At 35.9% G+C, this 16,409-nt stretch overlaps 1 protein-coding gene across 1 annotated transcript; it reads right to left on the reverse strand.

Annotated features, from left to right (window-relative positions):
- Positions 1–4,844: 4,844 nt before the first annotated feature.
- Positions 4,845–7,761, reverse strand: LOC116132112 (putative leucine-rich repeat receptor-like serine/threonine-protein kinase At2g24130). Its single transcript, XM_031417789.1, is given in 4 exon segments — positions 4,845–5,027; positions 5,166–7,051; positions 7,054–7,236; positions 7,239–7,761. Coding segments are annotated over 4 exon segments (2,775 nt in total).
- Positions 7,762–16,409: the final 8,648 nt, after the last annotated feature.

Raw genomic sequence — 16,409 nt, forward strand, 5'->3', positions numbered from 1 at the left:
ATTACGGATAATCAGCTATGGATATAAGATAAATGCGATAAAGTAAATGACTATGAGATTTTTAAAGTGGTTCGGCAAGGTAAACTCTTGAGCCTACGTCCACCGTTCTTGTATTTGCTGTGAGAGCCTACAATAAGAGTTCTATGGAAAATTTCTAACCCCTTTTTTCATCATTTGAGGGGGTTTATATGCAATATTTGTACAAAGGAAAGAGCGAAAATAAAGGGATTACAATTGATTTGAAATGAAACTCCGATATTCTCGCGATTGGCCACTGTGATTGCACAGAGATTGCTATTAATCGGATCATTCCCGTAATATCTGGGATCTAAAGTTATTTGAGAATCGATTGAATGATCATTCGGGTTGCTCGAGACTAGCTTGTGCTGGGTCGAGCTATATGTCGATGAGCTTATGCTGGGTCGGACAATTGGTAGAGTCGGACTGATCCTGGGTCGATCTAATACCTTGAAACTCGCTGACCTTGATGGAAAAATCACACACAATAATGGTAAAAGAGCAAGAGGAGGATTTAACATGTTCTCCCGAGTCCGAGTTCCTATGAGTCCATGACTGCTAATAAGGGTGGCCATTGGAGCTCTTATATGGCCAATAGTTCTAGGGTCCTAGGGGATTAGTTGAGGTGCAAACAAGCTAGTCCGAACATCCTCAATCACAGGGGCGGATCCAACCCCTTTGAGGGTAGGCTCTTCAAAAAAATAAAAAATTATTAATATATAGACCCACAAAATATTGCTGTTAATATATATACCGAGACCCACCCTTAGATTTTAAAAAAATGAGAACTATTATACTTATATCTAGATCGACAAATTTTTTTTTATTAATATATACATTTCAAGCCCACATCATATTAAAAATTTAAAACTTTATCCACTCTTTTTCTCCACCAGCTTTTTATGATTTTATCCCTAAAATTCTTTACTCTATCATTCTCTTTCTCATGCTAGTCGCTTTTAAAACTTTTCAAAATTGGAATTGTTGAAGCTTTCACTACTCAAGGTGTCACAATTAGCTTCGTTTTCTGTTTTATCAGTTTTAGGTATGTATATTGCTTATTTCAATTTAGTTTATTTTAGGGTTGAATCATGCTTGTTTTTTGGAGGTTTTTTATTCTAATTTGAAGGAAAAAGACATGGATCTTGTGAGTTTATTTTTTGTTTTGTGTCTAAGAATGAACCTGCTTTCCCAAATTAAAACCTTAACTATATTCTAAAAGGCATTATTCTTCACCCTTACCCATCACTTTCCTACATTTCAAACGTCACCGTTTAACTGCTCAAAATTATTAAAGAAATTTGAGTTACTATATTTGTTTATACCAAGAAAATTCCCTCTTTTTTAGTTAATTCATATGAAAAGTCAACGCAACGTTGACTTGATTTAAGTTTTGGTTGACTTTAGCTTAGATTAGGTCTGATCAAAGTCATAAAAAATTATATTATAATCTTTGGAAACCAAAATTAAAAAAATTAAAAGAAGTTTTGGTCAAGGTTTACTCAACACATTTACTCAAAATTTTGCTTCTCATTGATTTATTCAAACAGGAAAGTATTGTGTTATTGCATTATTATTTTTCCTTAAGGTTTGGTATTTTTTAAAATTTTCACTAGTTGTTTGATAAACAATAGCGGAGTCGCGGAGGCCCCCCCTTGGCAAAAATCCTAGATCCGCCACAGCCAGCAAATTAATAAAAGGGGATTTGAGCACTATAGATTTGAGGCAAGGAGCCAGCAAACCGCCTTGATGGATCCACATTTATAACATATGTGAGTTTTCATTCCAATTCTACATTTGTTTTAAATATTGTTTTTGGTTAATCAAAGTATTAAAATCCTCTGAGATGAAAGTTTTATGAGGAGAACAATTATTGAAAACTATTAAAATCACCCTTGCCGCTAAGACGCTGTTACAGTTTTTAAATCTGTATTAAACTTTTTAATACTATTAAAGCTTTTAGTCAAGCCCTATAGGTTTTTAAATCTGCAATGAGACCCCTGTAGACCCCTGCTGGTTTTCAAACTTGCAAAGAAACCCTTTCGATCTGGGTTTCTTCAAATTGGGCAGCCCTTCAAGCCACAATCTGCCACAAACTCAGCCTCTATCCACCACTGAATAACCACAATCCGGCCAACCATACAACAAACAACACACAATGCCATAGAACTGCTACAAACTCAGCCACAAACCCAACCCCAATCCACGACAATGAATCACTTTTTAATTCAAGCAAATGCCATTTTCGCAACTTCATAAGCCTAAGCTTTGCTAATGAACTAAAGAGGTTTTCTATTACTCCATTGTTTATTTTCTTCTTAATTTTCTCAAATTTATAAATATAACCAAATCTCTATCCAAGATTTGATCCCAAAACCACTATTACAATCTTAAGATGTCAAAAATATTGAACTACTACACTGTTGCTTCACCATAAACTTGTGGAATTGATGCAATCTAGAATGTCCATAAACTAGATTGCTCAAGGAAGAAACACGGTAACCACAACCAGACGGGCATGGCCAAACGCAAGGGCTTCACGTGCTGGCAATATTCAACTAAACGTGAGGCTCTCACGGCGACGGTAGTGGCTAGATGCGAGAGCCTCAAGCAGATGTGGCAAGCCAAAAGGCTTTTGGCGCGGCGGTTGCGACATTTCAAGGAGGAAAAAAAAGGGGAAGGGGAGACAGGAAAAGTTTAAGGGTCTCTATAAAATTTTATTTTATTTAGACGAGGGGATATTCGATAATTTTCAATAATCGTTATGCCATTTGAGACTTTTATATTTGACGGGGGGATGGAAAATAAAACCCTTAGGGCCTTAGGGCCCATTTGGTTAGCGGTAGGAAAAGAATATTATGGTAATCTATCCTAAAATCTGATGGCATCTTGTTTGATTGTTAGGTAATAAAAGATTCAGGTAATCTTCAAATACAAATAATAATTATTATTGATGATATTAGGGATAATCTGTTTATCTAAGAAAATGTGTTATTTAAGATTACTGGAATAATCAAATTTTTGTTTCCAGTTTACCCTTAATTAATTAAAATTTCAAACAGAAATGCCCTCCTATGTCTATCAAATAATAATTAGCCCAACTGTAAAAAATAACTTTTAACCCTTCATATTTGATAATTTAGCTAAAACATCCCAGTCAAAATAAAAGTTTAAAATTTAAACAAACAATCCCAACCACCTAGGACGGCCACCGGCCCTTGTTGGTAGTCGCTAAAATGACACATGACCAGTCAGAATGTGGCGGCTATGCACTGATCTAGTCGCTTCTGGCCAAATCCATGGATCTGGTCGAAAAGAAAAGGCTAGATCCATGGATCTGGCCAAAAACAATCATGGATATGGCTATTTCTGGGTAGATCTGACCGGTCATGGGTCGTTCTAGTGATTGCCGATAGCAGTCGACAGTGGTGGTTGACGAACGGTAGTTGTCTTGGGTGGTTAGGGTATTTTGTCAAATTTTAAACTTTTATTTTGACTGAGGTATTTTAGCTAAATTCTTAAATTTATGGGATTAAAGGTAATAATCTAAATAATAAAATAATAATTATATTATAATAATATTTAAAAAAGGTCAATTCAGTAAAAGGGTCTCCCGGAATTCTTTTATTCCACCCAGCCAAACATATTAATTATTTATGCCCATAAATCTAACCAAACATCATGCCCCTTAATTTATAAGGTAATCTATTTCACAGTTAATCTTTTTTTGGTAATACAATATTCTCATAACCAAATGCCCATTATTTTATTTTTTATTTCGAGCTTTTAAGTTGTGATTATGACGTAACAAAAGTGTTTTCCTTTCCTTTTATTTTGCATATATACTGAGAATTTTGGAGCAGATTGTGTCATCATCAACTTTCAATTTTATATTTTATGCAACAACCCACTTCAACAAATGAACTGAATATTGCCATATAAAATTATGGTACCTTTTGACAAAATGTTTAAAGAGTTTTATCAGTTTTTTTATGCAGACTTGAATTTAAGTTAGACTGGTGAAGCCTAGAAATTGAGTTTTATAGGAAGTTGTTAGACACAGTTTTATCATTTTCAATTGAGCGGAACTATTTTTCTCACCTCATTTCCCTTTTCTTTCCCTGTAGTTTATTTGGCACTTGGGATTCAATTGCAAATGAATATTGAATTCAGTCTTATGGCAGTGGTTGCCATCATATATAACCTACTCATCGTTATACATAACTAGAAATACGGTCTTGTGGTCTAAAGTACAGATCCCTCCGGCATTATAGCCAGGGTGTGCACTACGCCACTTCTGTATCAATACTTAAGTTGTTTTTTTATTTTGGAGGGAAATGATATTATCTCCTGAGGCCAAAGAGAGGTAGAAAGGTGTATGCATTTAGTTGATTATCTCTGGTTCTTTTGGAACTTTGCTGGAGCTTGTAGAGAGAGCTTGTGTTTGTGGGTTTGTTTTTTGTTTTTGTTTTTCCCCTTTATTAGAAAGCAGATGTAATCATATCTTTCAAACTTCAATAATTGTCTGATTAAAAAAAATTTGTAGTTTCTCTTTGTTATCTGCCTATATGATAGAGAGTTTTGGACCTTAGGCAATTTAGCGTGCCCCATGACAAATAAGTGATTTAGACTAAAAAACTGGAGAAATCAATCCAATGTGGCGATGTAAATAAAATTCCCAGACAACCTCCGCTGGTTGTTATGAAACTCCAGAATAAATTCAACAGTTCTATGGTGGTTTGTAAAACAAACTTTAAGAAAATTTTATTCAAAAGCATTGTACCTAACTTATGCCATTTAATGTAGTACTAGAAATAGGGAAAGCGTTAGTCACCGTGTGGAGTGGAAGAAGAAATCCTGGAAGAGGAGGAAGCTGTGTTATCACTTAGGCATCTCTTGAGGCGATCCAAGTTGTTAGCAGCGTCTAGCATTGTAGGCCTAGCAGAGGGGGACTCCAGTGTGCATAGAATACCCAATTCAGTCAGTTCTCCAGGACTAGAACTCCAAAGCTATAAACATCTCCTTTTGTCGAGGTGTTAGATCCGATTCCATATTCTGAATAGACAAAAATACGAACAGTGAGGAATGACTCAATTTTCCATTCGTTTTGAAACCTAAAAGTTTTTATGAGGAATGCCTCAATTTACAAATGCTTTTAGCAAAATGGTAGGAGCATAGCAAATGTCTATACCTGGTGCTACATATCCAATAGAACCACATAACATATTAGCAGTAGAGATTCCGATGTTATCAACATCCCCTGTATTGTCCGCTCCAACTGGCATAACCAACCTTGCAATCCCAAAATCAGAAACCACAGCGGTCATTTCATCGTTGAGAAGAACATTGCTTGGCTTTAAATCGCAGTGTATGACTCTAACAGGAGAATAATGATGCAGATAGGCCATCCCTTCAGCTATGTCGCTACAAATATTCACCATCTCGATGAGAGTCAAATCTGAGGAGTTGGAACCCAAAACTGTCCCAGGAAGTGGATAAAGACGGCTATCCAGGCTCCCATTTGCCATGTAAGGAAGAATAAGTGCCTTAAAATCAGGTTGACTACATGCAGTTATAATCCTTATCAGATTCCTATGCCGAGTCCTTTTCAAAACTTGACATTCTCTATCAAAACTCTTCACAGAGTTTCCAGATTGCTAATGGAACACCTTGACTGCTATTGCTGTTCAATCTGAAAGAATTCCCTTGTATACACGTCCATAGCTACCTGTACAAATTATTGTCTGCGCATCAAACCCTGCAGTGGCCTGTGACAATTGTCTGTATGTAATTCTTCGAAAATTTTGCTTTAATTCTAGTGTTGTATGCTTCCTTGTCGTTTCAGATTTTGCCAAGGGAGTTATAACTTTGATGCCGCGGAGCCTAAGCACACAAAATGTTGCTGATAACAATGCTGATATGCATATGACTGGGATGAATAGGATCAGGAATATAGGTGAATGGAGTCCATGTCGTTTTGGAGAGCAAATGGGCACGTTGAGAACTGCCCCACAGAGACCTTCATTCCCTAAGAACGACATATTTGTTACTGAATCAAAAATGCCTCCAGAGGGAATCATACCTTCAAACTGGTTGAAAGAAAGATTGATGAAGGTAAGGGTATACATTTTGCTGAGGCTTGTTGGGATCATACCGGATAAGTAGTTTTCTGAAACATCGAGTGATACCAGGTTCTTCAGATCACCCAGAGAATCTGGAAGGTTTCCCTCAAGAGCATTGTGAGATAGATTTAACAACGTCAATGCAATGCAGCTTGATATCCGAGTTAAGATATTTCCAGTGAATTTGTTTGATGAAAGGTCCATCTCTAGAACATTTTCCAGTTTGCTAAACTCAATTGGCAATGGCCCCTCAAGATGATTATGTGACAGGTTTATAACTATTCTGATAGCAAGAATAGCCGAAATTTCTGGGGGAAGTCTCTCAGTCAACCTGTTGTAGGATAAGTCTAGCTTGTACAGATCTATGCACTGTCCTAAAGTTCGCGGTATTGATCCTGAAAGCAAATTGTTGTTGAGAAGGAGATAATTCAACTGAACTAAATTTCCGAGACTTTCCGGTATAGGACCACTGAAATTATTGTATGATAGATCAAGCAAACCCAGATGAGGAAGTTGACCAATTGCTGCTGGAATTTCACTGGAGAATAGGTTGTGTGATAAGAAAAGCTGCTCCAATTTCGACAACCAACTAATCTCTGCCGGAATTTCTCCATTGAGAAGATTAGAAGACAAATTTAATGACATTAGATTGGTAAGATTTGCTATATTCGGAGGAATTGATCCAGTGATTCTGTTTTCTTGCAGCAACATTGTCGCTATATTAAGTTGGCTGATTGAACTGGGCAATCTTCCTCCGAGGCCCATGCTAACCAACTGAAGCTCAGCTAAGCTTGTGCAATTTTCCAGGGCGGTGAAGATGGGGTCGAGATTGCTGTTGTTGTCATGACTTATCATGTTGTTATATGATAATTGGAGATATTCAAGTGAAGGCAGCTTCCCCAAGATATCTAAGGCAACTCACCAGAAAGATTATTTGTCTCCACATCCAAATTATACATTGAAGTATTTACCAAAGATGGAGGAAGCTGCCCTACAAACTGATTGTTGTATAAATTGAGGGACCATAGATGTGGACTATTTCCTAATTCTTGTGGAATTTTTCCCGTGAAAAAGTTGTCGGACAGGTCTACAGTCTTAGTGAAGTGCAGTTGCGGAACAAGGAAGGTGGAAGTGCTTCTGTCAAATTGTTAGATGAAAGAGTTACCATACGGAGTTTAGAAGGTAGAGCAAAGGACTCTGGTATTGGACCCTGTAAGTTGTTCTCATCTAGCTGGGGATAAACGAGGTGTCTGAGATGCGAAAATTCAGGTGGAATGACTCCAGAAAAATAATTGTTATAGAGCTCTAGGACTCGAAGGCCAGTGAGATTTGAAAGAAAGGGTGAGAGGGGTCCCGATAGTCCACAATCTGGTAGAATATGTTGAACTACACGTAAACGGTGTTTGTTGCAGCTGACACCTCTGAAGCTGCATACATCAACATCTTCCCCCCAGCCAGTTACCGTACAATTCGGATAAAATTTTATGATGCTTTTGAATGCCAGAAGAGCAGCCTTGTCTGTAAGAAAAGAGTGGTGACGATGACGGTTATGACCCATCATAGTTGCTTGACCTGTACTTAGAATCAAAAGAAGTACGAGAATTGCTTTCATGAAGAGCATCTTGGATAAAATTTAAGGTCCTAATAGTAAATACTCCTTTTATAGATAGGTGTGTAAAGGAGTGTAACAGTAAGAATTCCAGCAAAGAAGAGGCAGAGGGTATGATTTGCCCTTGGGGGCAGGGACGGAGCCACTAAGGGTTTCGGTGGGGGCATGAAAGTTACCTTGTACTTTATATTTTAACAATATACACCAATGTTTTGAAACCCAACTCGTATAGTGACACGGCTAGGCCACCTGGGTTGAGTAGCTCAACCAGTTTTACCAGCAGGTCAAACCGGTGCCTAATAGTTTGAAATCTAACAAAAATACCATTAAAAATAACTATAAATCCCTATAAGTTTGAAATCTTGTAAAAATACCTTAAATACCATCGTCAGTGTCGGCAAATAGGGGCTATTTCTGGCAACGACAACACTCTCCATTACCATGAAAACATTCCCCTCAGCCTCCTGACCAAAACCTATCTCACCCCTCACCTGTTAGCCTCCCTAATTGCCAACAACAGTAGGCTTTTTCCAGTGACTTATTTTTGCGATTTTCAGTCGATTCACTCACCGGAAATCACCTAAGTCGCCACCATTACACTCATCGGCCATTTCTCTTCAAAAGTCCTAACATTCCAACTTTCAATTGTTCACGGATTGATGTCCTAATTTCTAGGGTTTGAATCAATAGGAAAATTTGTAATCCAACTTGTTGAAGGCCTCGAGTCTCGGTTGAACTGGTTGGGTTGGGTGGGGTTCCTAATCACTGATATACACTCCTTTATTTTATTTGTAGTCAAGAAAAAAAATCCTTGCATTTTTTGGTTCCCAAATTAATTTTTTTCATCTCTTTTGTTTAAATTATTTTAATATAATTAAAATAGTAGTATTAATTAGTTAATTAGTATTGAAAACATCAATAGCATAATATTGGTATTTTTTTTTTTTTTGTAACCAAGGTGTTCGAATTAGCAACGTGCACGTCGGCAATATTAGTATGTTAATCATTTAAAAAAAAAAACAAAGAATAAAATAAAACGTAGGGATTAATAGATTACGCTTTTGTTATAAGCCGTACGATTATATTTACAGTATTCTATTAAGTACTTTTACAATTTAACAATTAAAAAAAATTTATATATCAAGCACTTCTATTTCAAAAAACACTTCAACTATATTTTTTATTTTAAAAAGCGTTTGGTTATCGATCAAACACTATGATATAAACACATCGATATCTCTTATATAAAGATTTATTAACAAAATTTAATGTATTTAAAAGTTCAATTTTTGGGTTTTTAATCTAAGTTTATTTTTATTTTTATTTTTCTAAGTTGCCCCATTAGAGCCAAATCCGGAGTCCATTACTGCCCAAGTGATTACTGATTGGGTTTTAGTGACGCTGGAAATAGATCTTCTAGGAAGAAATATTCAGTGATGCTATGATTTTTTCAGCTTTACCATGGGTTTGGTAATACGATGAGTAGATTTTCAGGTCAACTTAAATTAAATTACATGGGATGACAAATGAGACTTTGCAAGAGATAATAGGCACGCGCGATTTAAATATTAGCTCATAGAACCTTTTTTGTTTCAAGTCTTTTTTGAGAAAAAGAAAAATTTGTCAAACAACAGAGTCAAACTTTTTCTGTTTACATCTATTACACATTTAGACCTCTTTTACTCTCAAACACAAATAGTCATTCATTTACTAGTAATTAATTCAATTGGCATCATGGCATGGTTTGGTATGTGGCATTAATGTATTGAAGATAGGAAACTTGGGATATGAAAGACCAAAAGAAAGGAGAAAATAAACATTGAAGTGTAAAAGACGTTGCACGACGAAGTTTCAAATAACAAAAAGACTCATCTATGAAGCCTAATTAGTTAGGTGCGACTAAGATTAAGATCATTTAGCCAACTTCTGTTAAAATAAATAAAATTTGTGTGGACAAAAGAAAAGAGAAAGAACTAAGGGTGCATTTGTTTTGGGGGCATAAATGATAACACCAGTAATCTATCTTATTTTCTAGAAATTAGTATGTTTGGGTGTCAAGTAATGAAAGATTACGGTAAACTTTCAATGCCTATAGTGGTTACTGTAGGTAAAAACAGGGGTAATTCGATTACCATCTGGGATAGTATTATTTTTCCTTACAGGAGTAATCAACTAGTCATACCAATTTTACCCTTAATTAATAAACATTTTGGACACAAATGCCCTCATATGTCTACTAAATAACAATTAGCCAAAATGTGTGAAATGACTTTTTTAACCTCATATATTATTTTTTTAGACAAAAATACCCTCAATTTTTACATGAATAATACACAAAATACCCTAGCCACCGAAGACAACTGTCAGTCGTCAGCCGCCACTAGTAGTCATCAGAACGGGGCACGACTAGTCGGATTTGGTTGGTCGTACGTCAATCTAGCCGTTTTCGGCTAGAAATGGCCAGATGGCCTTGGAACTGGCCGGAAACGACTAGATCCACGACTGTTAATGACCATAGATCTGGCCATTAATGACTAGAATGGATTTGGCCTTCCAGCCAGATCCATGGCCACTTGGCAGTTTTGAGCCTTCGATCTGGCCATGACCAGATCAGCACACGACCAGCCAGATTTGGTCAGTCATGCGCCATTTTGACTATTGTCGACTGTGGTGGTTGACAGCCGACAGTCGTCTTGGGTGGCCAAGTGTATTTTGTTAAATTTTAAACTTTTGTTGTTGGGGTGTTTTAGCTAAATTCTCAAATGTAGGGGGTTTAAAAATAATGTTCTAAATAATAATAATAATAATAATAATAATAATAATAATAATAATAATAATAATATTAACAAGGAAGGGCAATTCAGTAAACCCTTCGATAGTTATTAATTATTTATACTCATCAATCTGATCAAACATATTAATATAACATTCCTTTATAATCTTCAAGGTAATCTATCTCAGTAATAATCCTATCTTTTAAGTCATAAAGAATTCTGCAAAACAAACGCACCCTAAGAAGTTTTCATTTTTCAGTGTGATGGTCTCATAGCTTGAGATGGAGTTGTAAAGACTTGATATGAAAAACTCTAAAATCAGTCATTTTTTTTTTTTCATTTTTTATTCCTATCTCGCACTTTGAGTTGATTATGACGTAAAAAATGTTTTCCTTTCCATTAACTTTGTTTATATACTGAGAATTTTTTGAGCAAATTGTGTCATCATCAGCTTTCAATTTTATATTTTTATGCAACATCCCACTTCAGCAAATGAACTGAATATTGCCGTCTAAAATTATGTCCTTTTGACAAAATATTTTAAGAGTTATGTACGTTTTTATTGTGCAGACTTGAATTTGGGTAGACTCGTGAAGCCTGCAAATTGACTTAAAAAAATCAATCTGTTACATTTGAAGGTTTTGAGGTAATTCAGATTATACTTCTATTGAGTCGCGCATTGGACTTAAGAAGGTGAATGGGTTACTCCATCAAACAGTCTTAGTGTCTTTCTTCAGAAACTTATAACTGATATATATGGGACAAAACCAAACACCAAACTCCAAAATGTGATGAACTTAGTTGTTTTGCATCCACAAAAAGTATTTTATGTGTATATCCTTTGTTACTCAATGCCATTGAGCATTCAAATATTTTTGAGTTTGTCAACTGTATTGCAGTTAATGTCTTGTGGCTAGCTAATGAACACATGATGCTTTGTTTTGCCTAATCTCCTAGTTAGAGTTACTGAACTCTATTAAACGTTTAGGTACCCATTTTTAATAGCACAGCGGAAATGTTTTTACCATGTTGATTAAATATTATCAAGTTAAGGGTGAATCAACAACCATAAGAAAGAAAACGTAAAGAACACAAACATATACATGGTTTGGCTAAAACCACTCTTAGCCTACATCCATGGGACCTCGTCCAGATCGAAACTAATCCACTATAACATCAAACATTACAAGAAAATACTCAGAGTTTATTTTAGATATAGCAAAGAGAATTCTCTGTTCTACAATACACTAAACATCACCCTCTAATTCCCTAATGCTTCGTCACTCTTGGATTGCTTCACACACCAGGAACTCGATCTCCCAGACAAGCTTGAGCTCCTTCCAAGCTTCACACCCTAAAGACATGCTCAGCATCAACAATAGAACCTCGTTCCACTGGCCATTCAACGAAGAAGATAAACGAAATGGTTTTACCACAAACCCATAAAAATGAACCTGACCAAGAAAACAACTCTTTGAAAAGTTCAGAGCACCAAAGAGACACAAGAATGAAGATAATATAGAGATATTTCTTGCTCAACAATTCTTGCCAAGTCAGCAGACAAAGGTTGACATGAGTTGGTCCAAAAAGGGAAAAGATTTCACCAAACTTTTGGGACCAGAACTAAAATGGGAAAAAAGCTAATCCTTTGGACCACTTGAGGATTTTAGGACACCTGTAAGTGGTCCTCATGACAGCACATCAAATAAGAAAAAAAAAAAAAATCTTAGTAGATAATGAAAAAATGCAACTTGCACAAACTGAATCAGACATTCAGATGTTAGCACAGAAAGGAAGTGTGCACACAATCGTGATAAAATGCGAAATAAATTTCAACATGCATATGTCTGACATAAGTGTGCAAGCACACATCATCTGTGCACACACTCGAAATGAAATTGTCAAAAGCATAAGTTTGACATTCCTGTGCACATACATAGCAAAAGTTTGACAAAAATATTCAACATCCTATCCTATGCTTTTGTCATTGCTTTACTAACTTAATATTTTGTGTTTCAGTTACAACAATTTTAAGTTGATGTAGCATCGTTCTCTATGTTCAACACTGCCATCATTGTTGCCTTCATTGTTGTGGTTGTTCATTTTCTCTTGCCTGCCATTTTCATGACCTTTACTTATTACATTCATTAATTTCTTACTGTAAAAAAGAAATGCCTAAAAGAATGGAGTACTTATAGTAAGTTGTGAATCTATAGGTGATAAAAGGTAGATGGCACAAAATGCTATATGATTTTTACTTTGAGCAGGGCAGTGCTTTTTACCTCATTTCCCTTTCTTTCCACGTTATCTATTTGGTTATTTGTAGAAAGGCATCAGCTGCCCATTTGCATTTAATTACAAGTGAACACTGAATTTAAGCTTAATTAAGCCTAGTTGTTGTCAATTGTCACAATAACCCCTCTTTATATCTCGTGGCCTACATATACATCATTAGAATGAAAGCAAATGTAGTTATAACTTTCAAATGTGTTTATTTGTCTGATAGTTAATGTTGGAATGTGAACACTTTTTGGTAATTGATGAAGAAAAGCAAGCAAGAAGGAAAAAGAATTTAAGTTTTAGGCAAATTTCTGGTTGAGGAATTTGTATTGGAGAATATTTGTTTTCCTTTTACTTTGAGTTGTATTAGGAAAGAGAATTGGTTTAGGATTTTATTTAGCGTTAAAATAGGAGAATGAATTAAATTAGAGGAGTCCTATTATGATTTGAAATATGAATCCTAGTAGAAAAAAATAATGCACTATTTTACCTATAAATAGAGGGGTTAGAACTAATTCAAGGTTATGAGACAAGGAATAAGAGAAAGAGAGAATGTGATGATACAAGGGGTTTTAATGTAAGGGTACCACAGGTATCGAAAAAATGTCACAAGGTATTAAACACCATAGGAACAAGATGTCTACCTATGTAAAGGTACTAGGTTGATGGTGTGATGAGCACTTGTATCGTATTCATAGAATTATAGTGGATCTCTCTCATCCGTGGATGTAGGCAAGTTATGCCGAACCACATAAAATATCGTGTGCCTTTGTGTGCGATATTCTTCGCATGTGTTGTTATTGCTTTTGTTTATATTATGTTTTACTCCTCCAGTTTTTAACACGGTATCAGAGCAGATTTAGATTTTCAACATGGTATTAGAATAGATTCTGATTTTTAACAGTTAATAAATTGTAGTTTGTCTTCTTCATCTATCGATCAAATACAGAGTTCTAAACTGTAGGCTATTTTGCAGACACCAGGATATATAATTGATATTGACTATAAATCTTGAGAAATTTAAATGTGATCTCGTGATTGCAACAAAAATGCCCAGACAATCTATGTTGCTTATTTTGCTAGTCTAAAATAGCATCAACATATATACAATGGATCCATGGTGATTGTAATACATACTCTATGAGAAGTAAATTCAAAAGTAATGTAGCCAACCTTTGATATTTAACATGAGTAGAAATGTTGGTTTACAAGCTGGAGAATACAAAGGAAAAGAACACAAGTTTTAGTTTTTCTGAAAGACAAGTGTTTTTCAGAGAATGTTTGCTAGATATTTCATCTTTCTTAACTTGTCTACTTTTTCATTAACTTCATCAAAGATTATATGCAAGCGTTTGACGTCATCATTGACATCATGGACATACAAACTCTAAAAAGATATTTACAAGATATTATCACAGAGCCATACATTCATAACTAATACAAAATCCGTTAGACTTAACATCCCTAAAAGTCAGCCAAACCACTCTGGGTAGTTGACCAACTCTGACACCTTCTAGATCAGCTCTGAATCATTTACCTATTTCATGTCGCATAATGAAACTGATCGCATGCATATTTGATCGCATGGATTCTTGCTTGTATTACTTCCAGGTCGTATTACCTCTTGATTGCTTTTTTTCAGTTTGCATGCTTTTTAGGTCACATGCTTTTCAGATAGTTACCGATCACATCTATCTATAGCTCTCATTCATTTTAGCTTAAACAATTGATCGCAAGCTTCAGATCGAGTAGGCATGCATATCACATTATCATTCTTCTAGCAAGATATCACTTGCTTTAACACTTCTCCTTGATATCTTTGCTAGAAACACCATGTTTGAACCAGAGCTCTTCAAACTTAGTCAAAATATTTGCTGCTTGATCTTTTGATTGACAATGAATGATCTTCACTTCTTTGTTCTACTCGGCTACTTGAACAGCATGATACCTGACCTTTATATGCTTTGATCGGCCATGAAAAACAAGGTTCTTGGCCATCACGACAGCAAATTGATTGTCACAGAAGATCGTTGTAGGCTTACATCGTTCTAGCTTCATATCCTTTAGGATCTTCCTTAACCAGATCGTTTGATTCATTGTAGTAGCTGCAACAATGTATTCTACTTTTGCAGTTGATTGAGCCACTGTCTCTTGCTTCTTGGAAAACCAACCAAATGCTCCTAATTTAAGAAAAACACATAACCTAATGTGCTTTTCATATCTTTGACTGATCCTGCCTAATCGCTATTAGTATATTCAACCATCAAAGTCTTCATACCCTTTATACCACATCTCGAGGTTTGCACTTGCTCTAACATATCTTGGCACCCTTTTAGCTGCTCTTAAGTGGACTTTGCTTGGCTTATTCATGAACCTCAATAAGAGCGTGGAGGCAAACATGAGATCAGGTCTAATCATTGTCAAATCTAGTAAGCAGCCTATCAAACTTCTATACCTGCTTTCATTGACCCAGCGACCTCCATCTTCTTTCTCAGCTTCTGATTTTGTACTAGTAGTGCTCACTGGATACAGCTCTCCATGCTGAACTTCTTCAAGAGCTCATTTGCATATTTTCTTTGATAGACAAATATGCCATTTGGAGATTGGTGTATCTCCATCCCAAGGAAGAATGTCTTCTCTCCCAAGTCTGTCATCTCAAACTCCTTATGCATTGCTTTCTTAAATTGCTCCACACAATCAGGGTTGTTTCCAGTTACTAGCAAGTCATCGACATATAAGGAGACTATAATGAGATTGCTATTTGACTTCTTCATATAGAGGGTGTGTTCCTTGGGGCTTCTTGTATAATCGAGCTTGCTTAAATACTCATTTATTCAGCTATACCAGGCTCTTGGTGTCTACTTTAGACCGTATAAAGCCTTCTTTAAAAGATGGACTTTGTCCTTGTCTCCTTCAACTGTAGAGCCCTCTAGTCGCTCCACATATATTTCTTCATCCAAGTAGCCATTCAAGAAGGCTGACTTGACATCTAACTAGTATATCTTCCACTTAAATTGAGCTGCAAGTGGGATGAGAAGTCTGATCGTGTCATGTCTCACAACTACAGTAAACATATCTAAAAAGTCTACTCCATATTACTAAGCGTAGCCCTTCGCTACAAGTCGAGCTTTATATTTGTTGACTAATCCATTAGGATTTAATTTGGTCTTTAACATCCATTTGACTTGGATGATCTTTTGATCTGGTGGTCTGTTAACCAACTTTTAGGTTTCATTCTTCTTAATCATATTCAACTCCTTCTTCATTGCAACTCTCCATTCTTTTGACTTTGCAACTTCAGTTTAGCTTATAGGCTCCAATATGAAAATATTATACCTCTCATGTACTTTAGCTAGAGGCATGGTCCCTCTCATTGATAGCTCTTCATCAGCATCTGAATCTTCTTCATCATTTTGGTCGTTAGTAACCTCTCTCTATTGAGGCCTTGTTTCTTTTTCGACCCTTTTTTCTTCCCAATTCCAAACTGAAATCTCATCGATTCTAACATCTCTTGTGATCAGAGTCTTGTTCGTGTTTGGATTGAAGACTCTATAGGCCTTGGATTGGTTGCTATAGCCAATACAGATTCTAGCTTCAGCTTTCTCA

Source organism: Pistacia vera, unplaced genomic scaffold (assembly GCF_008641045.1).
Source record: "Pistacia vera cultivar Batoury unplaced genomic scaffold, PisVer_v2 Contig1071, whole genome shotgun sequence".
NCBI classification, from domain to species: Eukaryota; Viridiplantae; Streptophyta; class Magnoliopsida; order Sapindales; family Anacardiaceae; genus Pistacia; species Pistacia vera.